Source organism: Rutilus rutilus, assembly GCF_951802725.1.
Source record: "Rutilus rutilus genome assembly, chromosome: 2".
In the NCBI taxonomy this organism is placed as follows: Eukaryota; Metazoa; Chordata; class Actinopteri; order Cypriniformes; family Leuciscidae; genus Rutilus; species Rutilus rutilus.
The window spans coordinates 15,826,980-15,839,301 of NC_140210.1; the positions used below are offsets into that span (position 1 = coordinate 15,826,980).

Below are 12,322 nucleotides of genomic sequence, written 5' to 3' on the forward strand. Positions count from 1 at the left end.
GAAAGGGCGGAAAAAGAAGAGCGTAAGATGCATGGCATTCTGACCAATGTGACTCCTTTACCAAGCAACCAGGCCACAGGAGAACACACAGTCCTACTTAAAACCCAACAACAGTTAAGGTTGAATCTGCTTATCAAGTTCTTCAAGAACGCTTTGAAATCACAAGCTGAAACAGGATGAATATAAAATTTGCAGGGAAGTGGACCTCCAGCGGTAGCATGTCCATTACTATGCTGGTCTGGGTTGGTCCCATGTGCTCTGAAAACAGTTTATTTCCACCATATTAATAATACCACTATAACAATAACGTCATAGTCTCTATAATAATTTGGTTTTAATTTACCACATTTGTTATAGATAATTAGATTGGCAACTAAATGTGTCTGTATGATATAGAGAAAGGGGAGCTGGGTTTTGTGTGAGTGACTGACAGCAGTAATTGCCTTCTCTATGGCCCGGCTTCATAAATCTGCATTATGCAAATTTCTCTTGTTGAGGCTTGACAGGTATCACCTCTTCCTAAAACTGTATTATAACTTACTTTCTGTTTAAGGAAATTATGTAAAGAGCAACATCATCCAAATTCTGACAGATCATGCATACCTTAAAATATCGCTCATGGCCACTTATATCACTCAGCCAATTACAATGATCCTCTTGGCAGAAGACATCAGCTAAAACATGTCATTTTAAGATGAATATATTAAGATAACACACAAAAGAGATTCTGACTTTGCTGACTGACTCTGAGAAAGAGTCAAATGAGGATAAACCTCTAAAGAGAAGGCAGGATGCATTTAGATGATGTGGGGTGCATTAAACTGGAGAAATATGTGGCAATTAAGCAATATAAAGTAAATGTGCAGAACAGAAGCTAATGCACGTGTGATCATCTATTTATTCCGTTATTTGTTTTATAATAGATTGGATTACTTAAAGTCACTTGGATTACTAATTGTTTAGTATGTGACAGTGTTATTTCACAGAAAAACAATGCATTGTTTTAGCAGGAAGATTGATGGAGAATGTTTCTGTGCACAATGGAAAGTTGTCATCTTCACCTTATCACAGTCAGGCAAGAGGATATGGTCATAGAGATTCTTCTTTTCTCAGCTTAACAATGAACCACCTGTTGTCCACTTCAACACTAAAACAGATTTTATGACGTCAGCTACTAACTCATTGACAAAAGAGCATTCATTCTTTAAAGTCAGCATTAACGGAAGTCTCAATAGTCTTTTCTTCCCTATTGTGATATACAGTATATCCGAGTGAACCAGCTTCCAAACAAGACAAAATGTAGGGCGGAACTCGATTTTGTCCATTGGGAATTGATTGGATCGTTGTGGTTTGCTATTGATGTGATCTCATGTCAGTGACAGGTTGTCCCTTCCTCACAACAAATCAGAGAACAGAAGGGCAGAAAGGGAAGTTATTTTAAAATAATGATGTGCACGGATAAATCATTTATAATAAATAATTCCTACATAAAATACTACAAAAAAAGAATTGCCCATTTTAATTTTATTGTGACTTTAAAGGGATAGTTCACCCAAAAAATGTATAAAGAGATCTCAAAACTAATCCATTATTAACTAACATTAAAGAAGATTAATAAATACTGTAACAAATGTATTGCTCATTGTTAGTTCATGTTAGTTAATACATTAACTAATGTTAACAAATGAAACCTTATTGTAAAGTGTTACCAGTTACTCTTTTACAAGAATCAGAATGATCCTTATTGCCAAGTATGCTTACACATACAAGGAATTTGTCTTGGTGACAGAGCACAGACAGAATCCATTGCACAGACAGAATGACAGCTACAAAATAGACAATAGATGTATGTACAGGTATGTTATATACAAATGAAAGGGAATGTGAATAAGAGGTATGGGATGCTAAATACATATAAGTACAGTATAAATAGTTTTGTGGATTGCACGTTTATTGCCCAGTGGGGGCATTTAACTGTTAATGAGGTAGATCTGGCTATTCTGGTGCTCAGAGCTCTGTAGGACCGACCAGACAGCAAGAGTTCAAAGAGGAAGTGGCCTGGATGTGAGGGGTCCAGAGTGATTTTGCCAGCCCTTTTACTCACTCTGGATGAGTACAGTTTTTGGAGAGAAGGGAGGGGTGTACAAAAGATTCTCCTATTTTGTATTGCAAATGTTAAGCAAAGCATCATTGTGAGCATGACAAGTGATTTGTATGGCAAAGTGATCATTTGTAGGCTAATTGCTGTCAAAAGAATGATTCTTTCATAATGTGAGGTATTGCTTTTTTTTTTTTAAAACCATCTACTCATAGCTGTTAACCAGACAGCCTCCATTTAGTATCGGAGGCTGCAATCTGCCAAACCACCATAAAAAAAGGACAGCTTTCTGAGAAATGGAAAGGATTAGAGACAATATTATCTTGGCAATGCTGCTGAAAGGTCATTCATGATGTCCGACAGCAAAGAGCAGAGACAAGTTATAATCTCACAGTATGAAACTTTGTATGAGATTTTTTCCTCTGACTTTGAAAAGAAGACTTTTAAGACAAGTTTTAAGACTGAAAGGAATGCCACGAGCATAATATCCCAAGTGGGCAGTATCTTGCATCTTGTTTTATGTTACATAATGGTATTTGTATTTTAACTCGAAGCCAAATATTTTAAGAGTAAGGGCCATATCTTGCACCCAGCGCAATTGACTTTGTACACCGACGCATGTATCATTCCTATTTTGCACCTGACGCACAGCGGACTTTTCCCTCCACAGACGCACGTCGGTAAATTAGGGAATGAACTTGCGCTCCCGGGGTGGTTCAGCGAAAAGAGGAGGCGTGTTCCGGCGCAAACGTTCCCTGGTGCTATTTTGCAGTTCCAGAAAACAATTCCGCCACAGACCAGGAAAAACCTAGTCTAAAGGCAGTGGCGCGTTTTCAGTGGTGCGTTCAGATGCTATTTTAAGGGTGCATGCTTGGCCATAATGTAGCGTGTGCACAACGCACATACACTTTGCTTCTCTCATCTACACAGACGCAGCAGTTGCCATTTTTGCAAACCATAGATAATTTCAAGGAAAAATATTCCACACAAGGGAAATCATTGTGGTGTCCATGAAGATGTGAAAAAAATAGGCATACATCTAGCTTACACATTTACCAAAATTATTATACGCCTGTTTAACTGAAGCTAATTTGGGTGGGTTTCTTCCATCCCCATACAATGTGACTTCTCTGTCTTTTACGGCCCTGACGAGAACGTTGGTCTCCTCGGCTGTGAACCACTCCTGGCGTGCGCCTCCAGATCTGCCGTTATAATAGCCATCCGCCATGGAACAAGCACGCCTGCTCTTAAAGGGAATGTGAGATGATGCTCTGATTGGTTTATTTCACATTACACCCAAACCACACCTGAGTAATGTAGCTACTTCAGACCAACCCATTTTAGATTTGCGTGGGGCGCGAGATCCGGCCACAAAGTTACTTGCGTTTCGCGATTGATACTTGCGTTTCAGATCGTTAAAATAGGGCCCTAAGTGTGCAGAAAAAGTAAAAGACTGAAAACAACTTTTTGAGTGTCGGAAAAAAAAGAGTGTCTAAAACTATGAAAAATAAATGTGATATAAGATAAAATATAAATATAAGATGAAAACCTTTTTAAGTTTAAATACTAAAATTACTAAAACTGTAATAGATATAAATTAAAGCTAAACAGAAACAATTAAAATGGAAAATTCATAATGTAAACATTTAGTATTTATTAATATTTAGAATTAGCTTTTATTTTTATATTTTCATTTTCATTTTAGTTAAAGTTTTAGTAATTTTATATGTGCTTTTGTCATTTTTATTAGTTACACACACACATACATATACACATACATAAAAGTGGCTATCTGATGTAATGGCACATAGTGCTTACATTTTCGGTAACACTTTATTTTGATGGTCCCCTTTAGACATTGTTAACTATAAGTAATGTTTCACCTACATGTCAATTAACTGTCATTATAGTTTTAAAGGGTTAGTTCACCCAAAAATTAAGTCAAAAAGCTCTTGGATTTCATCAAAAATGTGTGTTCTGCAGATCAACGAAGGTCTTACGGGTTTGGAACGACATAAGGAATTAATTAATTAATTCTACTAACCTTAACCCCGTATTAACCTAACCCTACCACTAACAGTCTACTAATACTCAACAAATACTTAGAGTTGGTTGACATGTAGGTGCAGCATTACTTAAAGTCAACAGAATGTCTAAAGGGGACCAACAAAATAAAGTATTCATATAAATGTATAGCATGCATAACGCATAAAATGCACATTTGAGCACACACACACACACACACACACACACACACACACACACACACACACACACACACACACACACACACACACACACACACACACACACACACACACACACACACACACACACACACACACACACACACACATACACATACATCATGCATATGTGTTTTCACACATTATGCCCCCACATCCGTCCACTCACATACACACACACGTACAACCTGTACAGTTATTACAAAAAAAAATCCATTCAATAAATAAGATAGTCTTTGCAGAAATTGCCTCTCGCCATCAGTTCCTGATTTAAATCTTATCCAGGGTCTAGCAAGACTGTCATTCTTCATTTTAATCCTTGAATCAACCCTATTTACTCTCATAGTATACAATAATGGAAAGTGATCAGAAATATCCAGCTGTAAAATCTAAAAATCCCTAACATGTGCAAAGAGTTCACTAGATATGATGAAGTAGTCAATCACACTGCATCCAGCTGTAGACACAAATGTAACGACACCATCCGTATCTTTTCCAACTTTTTCATTTACAAAGTGTATATTTAAAGTACGACACATATCCAAAAGACAGCGACCAAAAGTATTGACAACCTTATCTTCTGATTTTCGATTCCATTCAAAATAATCATTAGTGTAATATCTATACCACATGCTATATATTCAGAATCATCACACTCACTGTAGTCACATTCATTGCCAGTTCTAGTATTAAAATCTCCTGTAATAATTAGTTGTACATCTTCTACTACTTGATCTAGCACGCTAAAAATGTCATTTTCCAGATAATTGATGCCATTTTTCTCTTCTCTATTTCTATATGAACTGGATCTCTCAGGAAAAAATATACAGTCAGTTGCTTGTTTACAGATTTGAGAAAAATGTTTCACAATAGAATCATGTACATATACCTCCAATGTTACGTCCAAAAGCTGCAACATGCTTATGCATGAGACAAAAACCTGTGTAACCAGCCAATAAGTGACAGAACTCAGACTCATCTTTTGACCACACTTCAGTCAAACAGATGATAGATTTCCCCCAGGAGGTATCCATTAACTCACTGTTATTGACTTTTGTCTTTAACCCTTGAACATTCCATGAGATCATAGTAAATTCATCTGGGCCGAGCCAGTCATCCTACCTTGCACAAGTGTCAAATGTGTCTTCATTATTCAGTCCAATTTTAATCACAGACTCTGACTCTGTGTCATAAGTGAAAACTCTACTGTCCACAAAAAGTTTATCAAAACGAAGCGACATCCTTGTGTTAGGTTGATTTAGATGAAGAGTTTGCATACAAGTAACCAGCTTTCTCCGTATCTCACGCACTCGAATACTTAAGTCCTCTGACACCTGAATTTGGCCATTAGATCGATCATCTTCACTGTTGCTTCGTTCACGCCATTCTCGTGTTTTCTGTCATGCCTTCTGTAAAATCTCATCCTTATCCTTCCACCTGGTGAAACGGACAACCACCGGTCGCGCTCTCCCAGATCATCTCTTCCCAACCCAGTGAGCACGTTCGATCGGGAGTCCCACATCGCTTTTGGCTCTGTCCAGATCAAAATATTTGTTAACATGGTCCTGCACCTTCTTCTCACTCTCTTCCCATGTTTCCCGATCCGATTCCGGAATGCCATAAAAGACAAGATTATCTCGTCTGTTCTGATTTTTTATCAAGTTGAAGTTTTGGACAGCAACATTACCTATGGTGAAATGTTTAAAACTATTATGTCAATGAGCAATGGCAAAGCCCCTGGTCCAGATGGCATTATTATTGAGATGATGAAAGCAGCATCACATATGTTATGTCCTATCATGCTCTCTCTATATAACAAAATATTAGACACAGGTGACTTCCCTGAGGCTTGGTGTAAGGCCGTGATTTGCCCATTATATAAGAGTGGTGATAGAAACAATGTTGAAAATTATAGAGGAATCTCATTGCTTAATGTACTTGGTAAAATGTTTACAAAGATTTTGAACAGGAGACTAGTAGCCTTTGTAGAAGTAAATAATATGTTTTATGAAGAACAAGCAGGTTACAGGTCAGGTTATTCCACAATGGATAATATTTTTGTCGTTCAGAAATATATTACGAAGCCAAAAGGATGTACTGTATATTTATTGATTTCAGCAAAGCTTTTGATAGCATCCAGCATAGTCTCCTGTACTTTACTCTCATTAGGAATGGTATTGGTGGAAAAGTTTTTAGTGTACTGAAAACTGTAAGGGTAAGGTATTTAGATTGAAAGTATCACAGAAGTGCAGACCTTATTGTATGCTGATGATATGGCTAATGTGTCAGATACAATTGGTGGATTGAAGAAGGAAATTGAACAGCTCGAAATATTCTGTAACCTTTACGGTCTGAGAGTGAATTTGTGTAAAACGAAAGTTATGGTTTTTAGAAGAGGGGCCTTTTTAAATAAGAATGAAAAATTGTATTTTGCTGGTGAGTAGATTGAAGTGGTTAATGCTTATAAATATCTGGGTATGTGGTTACACCAAAATTGTCATGGTGTAAAACTCGACAACACTTAGAAAACCAAGGTAAGAAGGCAATGCTTTCTTTATTAAGGTTTGTTTGTAAGCATAAAAGTAGCTGTAACCAAGCATTGTATTTGTTTGACCACATGGTTGCACCCATATTGTAGTATGGGTCTGAGATATGGGGCTTTGAGCCAGTGGAGTGTATTGAGAATGTTCAGTTATCCTTCTGTAAAAAAAAAACTCCTGTGTATCAGTACAGGTGTGAGCAATGTAGCTGTTTTGGGTGAAACAGGGTCTACTACCTATATGAAAAGGTGTATCATGTATTGGATAAAATTAGTGTCCATGTCTAATTATCAGTATCCAAGAAAATGTTATAATATGCTTTTTCAGTTAGAAGAAGTAGGTAGAAAAACATGGGTTTCCGGCATTCGAGTTCTATTGTATTTCTATGGTTTCTCTAGTGCCTGGGAGGCTCAAAGTGTAGGTGATATAAGACCATTCACATCTATCCTGAATCAACGATTGAGAGAAAAAGCTCAAAAATGCATGGTACACATCAGTTTTAGAAAATAAGAAGTTGAATATATATTCACAATGCAAGTCCCTGGTGGTACAGGAGAGCTACATTGCATCAATACATAACATACAGCTGGTATGATCTCTGTTCTTGTTCAGATGCTCAGGGCACTGTTTAGCTAGAGAAAGAGGTAGACTGAGTAATATATCAATGACAGAGAATCTGCAATTATTGTAATCTAACTAATACCTCTGTGATTGAAGACGAGAAGCATTTCTTGTATGATTGTTCTTTGTACATGGATCTGCGTAAGAAATATTTGGGTGATCTCACACTTGTTGGTGATGTTTGTATCGATGTGTCACAGGTTTGTGAGTCGAGGCATTGTATATATATATATCATGGAATGAAGAAAAGAGCATCCGTCATGCTATTGTGACTTTGTGGAACTATGGGCCGAGAGGCCATGTATTCCTGAAATAAATTTGATTGATTGATTGATTACAACCTGTACAGACTCTATCCAAATACTAATTAATTTGACTTATGTGCCAAATAAAAGATCAGGACGTGTATAATTACTATGACATATTTAGAATCATATTGTGTGCCTCTTACATTCTAATAAGCCCTAAATGTCACAGATGATTTATGACATTATTTTATGAAGGTATTATCAATTTTACCTGAATTTAATTTCTTAATCATATTGCTAATAGTGCTTTGGTATTAATTATGAATAGGTTTTTGAATAATACAACTGCTGGACTGCCTCCTAGTAACCACAATGCCAATTGAATTGGACATTTTAATCAAAGGAATATTATTCTTCTGGTAGGTAGGAGAAAAGCAAAAGGACAAGGATACATATATTATTCTACAGAGAGCTCATAGAAATTATTTTAAGTTGCATAATGACCCATCGCATAGTATGAAGGCAATAACTGGCATTTGATTGTTTAACCTGTGTGTAATTTTATTCAGATTACAGGGCAGCTAACATTTCAGGAACAATTCCAGTCATGCAAAAATATTTTGATTAGTTTAATCTGTATTTTTTTCCTCACACTCTTCTCTGCAGTGCTGATGAGAGGTTTGATGCTACCTTCCATACGAATGTCCTGGTTAATGCATCAGGTGCCTGTCAGTACATACCACCAGGTATGAATTATCCTTACCACTTTTAATTATCCAAACACACAAATAAGGTCAAATATTAGTCTGACAGATTTAAGTTAGGTATGCACAGTAAATCGGTAACATTTTGATCATTGGCAGATATTCGATTATTTATTTATTTTTATCGGTATTGGGTAATATTGGATATTTAATTGTGTGCCCATTTTCTGTTTCTACATTTAGATTACCTTTGCTATCATTTCATTTAAAATGTTAAGTTAATTTCATTTAAAATGTCTTAGGTTCCCTTTCAGTCAGTCACGTTCAACGTAACGCCGACGTGACGTCGTAATTGGGATCACTTCAGGGAGCCCTATCATCTTCGAGTGTCTAAAGAACGAGCCAATGACCATTGGTGTGCGTGAAATCTTTTTTGTCTTCTGAAATCTTCGTCTGCTCGTCGCCGAGGTCGACCTCCTGCGGCCTCCTCCGCTCCCGCTAAGCAGCAGCAACCACCTAAGGCTCAGCGTGGAGGAAGCCGCAGGAAGTCGACCCCACCCGTCCAGGCTGCTGCCAAACCAGGAGGCAAGCGCAGGTGCAAACGACCCTGAGATGGGAGATCCAGAGGTGGATCAGACTGCTCTTCAGGAGATGGCGAAGGCTTTCCCCGGTGGGGGGCAGGGCGGAGAATCTTTTGTTTCCTTTTGTTTCTGTTCCGCCACTGGCCCCCGGGCATTCCGCCGCGCTGCCCCACACTGTGGTGCCGTTGGTCCCGCTTGCACGGTGTCTGGGAGCCTGGCTAGCACTTCCCAGCCCGTCTTGCTGGCTCATCCGTACTATCAGACTCGGCTATGCGATTCAGTTCGCCCGGTGTCCCCCAGCGTTCAGGGGCATTCTGTTCACCCGTGTTCTGGCGGACAATGCCCTTGTGCTCAGGGCAGAGATCGCAGTCCTACTGGCGAAGGACGCGATCGAGCCGGTCCCTCCAGCCGTTATGAAGACGGGCTTCTACAGTCCGTACTTCATTGTATCCAAGAAAGGCGGTGGGTTACGACCAATCTTGGACCTGCGTGTCCTGAACCGGTCCTTCACAGGCTGCCGTTCAAGATGCTTACGCAGAAACGCATTTTCAAATGCATCCGTCCCCAAGATTGGTTTGCAGCGATTGACCTGAAGGACGCGTACTTTCATGTCTTGATTCTCCCTCGACACAGACCGTTTCTTCACTTTGTGTTCAAGGGACGGGCATATCAGTACAAAGTCTTACCCTTCGGGCTGGCCCTGTCGCCCCGTGTCTTCATGAAAGTCATGGAGGCGGCCATTGCTCCCATATGCGAGCGTGGTGTTCGTATTCTCAACTACCTCGACGACTGGCTTATCCTGGCCCAGTCGAGAAAGCAGTTGTGCGAACACAGGGACATGGTGCTCAGTCACCTCAGCCACTTAGGGCTTCGGGTCAACTAGGAAAAGAGCAAACTCACCCCCGGGCAGAGGATCTCTTTTCTCGGTATGGAGTTGGATTCGATCAACATGACAGCGCGCCTCACAGAGGCCCGTGTCCAGTCAGTGTTGAACTGCGTCAGTTCGCTCAGAAGCAGAACAGCGGCACCACTGAAACTGTTTCAGAGGCTCCTGGGGCATATGATATCTGCAGCCGCAGTAACGCCGCTCGGATTGCTTCATATGAGGCCGCTCCAACACTGGCTCAACGATCGAGTCCCAAGATGGGCATGGCAGAGCAGCTCGTGCCGGGTCCAAGTGACCCCGCACTGTCGCCAAACTCTCAGCTTGTGGTCGGACCCTTCATTCCTGTGGGCAGGGTTTCCCCTAGAACAAGTGTCCAGGCATTCTGTGGTCATCACGGATGCCTCTGCCACCGACTGGGGGGCCACATACAACGGGCATGCAGCTTCAGGTCTGTGGACGGGGCCTCAACTGCATTGGCACATCAACTGCCTCGAGTTGTTAGCAGTACATCTTGCGCTGGGCCGCTTCAAAACGCCCCTACTAGGCAAGCATGTACTGGTCCGTACGGTCTACGCTCCCGCCGCATGTCACAACTCGCCCGCCATCTCCTCCTCTGGAGTCAGAAGCATCTGAGGTCGCTTCGTGCCGTTTACATTCCGGGCCTGTTTAACCGTGCAGCTGACAAGCTCTAACGGCAAGCAGGTGCTACCGGGAGAATGGCGACTCCACCCCCAGGTGGTCCAGCTGATTTGGAGGCACTTCGGGACCACACAGGTAGATCTGTTTGCTGCCCCGGACACGTCGCACTGCCAGCTGTTTTACTCCCTGACCGAGGGGACCCTCGGAATGGATGCACAGGCACACAGCTGGCCCCGGGGTCTTTGCAAATATGCGTTTCCCCCAGTGAGCCTTCTTTCACAGACCCTATGCAAAGTCAGGGAGGACGAGGAGCAGGTCTTGCTTGTTGCGCCGTATTAGCCCAACCGGACCTGGTTCCCGGAACTAGTGCTCCTCGCAACAGCCCCTCCCTGGCCCATTCCTCTGAGAGAGGACCTGCTCTCTCAGAGATGGGGCACCCTATGGCACTCATGTCTGGACCTCTGGAAACTCCATGTCTGGTTTCTGGACGGGACGCGGAGGTTCTAGGTGACCACATCACTTCCACTAGAGCCCCCTCTACGAGGCGCCTCTATGCATTGAAGTGGAACCTGTTTGTTGACTGGTGTTCTTCTCACGAGGAGAACCACCGAACTTGCTCGATCAGAGCCGTGCTTTCCTTCCTACAAGAAGGGATGGAGTGAAGGCTGTTTCCCTCCACCCTCAAAGTGTATTTTGCCGCGATTACCGCACATCACGATGCAGCTGAAGGTAAGTCATTGGGAAAGCACAACCTGATCGTCAGGTTGCTGAGGGGGACGAGGAGACTAAATCTGCCTCGCCCGCTCTCTATACCCTCTTGGGATTTGTCTCTGGTCCTTTCGGCACTTCAGAGAACGCCCTTTGAGCCCTTACAATCAGCTGAGTTAAAAAGTCCTGTAAGAAAGTTCTCCTGGTTGCATTGGCCTCCATCAAGAGCATAGGGGACCTGCATGCATTTTCGGTCGACGAATCGTGCCTAGAATTCGGCCCGGATAACTCTCACATGATCCTGAGACCCTGGCCCGGGGTCGAGCCCTTATAATCAGCTGAGTTAAAAATCCTGTCCTGTAAGAAAGTTCTCCTGGTTGCATTGGCCTCCATCAAGAGGATAGGGGACCTGCATGCATTTTCGGTTGACGAATCGTGCCTAGAATTCGGCCCGGATAACTCTCACATGATCCTGAGACCCCGGCCCGGATATGTACCCAAGGTTCCTACCACTCCCTTCCAGGCCCAGGTGATGAACCTGCAAGCGCTGCCTTCGGAGGAGGCAGACCCAGCCCTAGCTTTTCTCTGTCCCGTTCGTGCTCTGTGTCTGTACGTGGACAGAACGCAAAGCCTCAGGACCTCAGATAACCTTTTTGTCTGTTACGGAGGCCAGCAGAAGGGAAAGGCTGTCTCCAAACAGAGGATGGCCCACTGGATAGTGGATGCCATCGCCTTGGCTTACGAAGTCCAAGGCGTGCCCTGCCCGCCCGGGTTGAAAGCCCACTCCACTCGGGGTGTCGCTTCTTCTTGGGCGCTGGCAAACGGCGCCTCGCTGACAGACATCTGTAGAACTGCGGGCTGGGCGACACCTAAAACGTTCCGCTCTACTGTCGGCTTGCTGCGCCACTCCCTTCCACTTGGAACGGATACAAGTGCCTTCTCCCCCTTCTCAGGCTGGAGCCACCCCAGTGACATTCCATATGTTGCACTGCCCCTAACCGGCCAGTCCATATGCGTATTCTCCATATGGTACCTCCCTTCGGGCAGGATG

The 12,322-nt window shown here is 42.3% G+C and overlaps 1 protein-coding gene across 1 annotated transcript in view; it reads left to right on the plus strand.

Moving 5' to 3' along the window:
• The window catches only part of chrna8 (cholinergic receptor, nicotinic, alpha 8), a 74,327-nt gene that overhangs the window by 48,480 nt on the left and 13,525 nt on the right, over positions 1-12,322 (plus strand). The window contains exon 5 of the mRNA XM_084403041.1: positions 8,420-8,499. Within this exon, the coding sequence (XP_084259167.1) occupies positions 8,420-8,499 (80 nt within the window). The remainder of the gene's footprint in view (positions 1-8,419; positions 8,500-12,322) is intronic.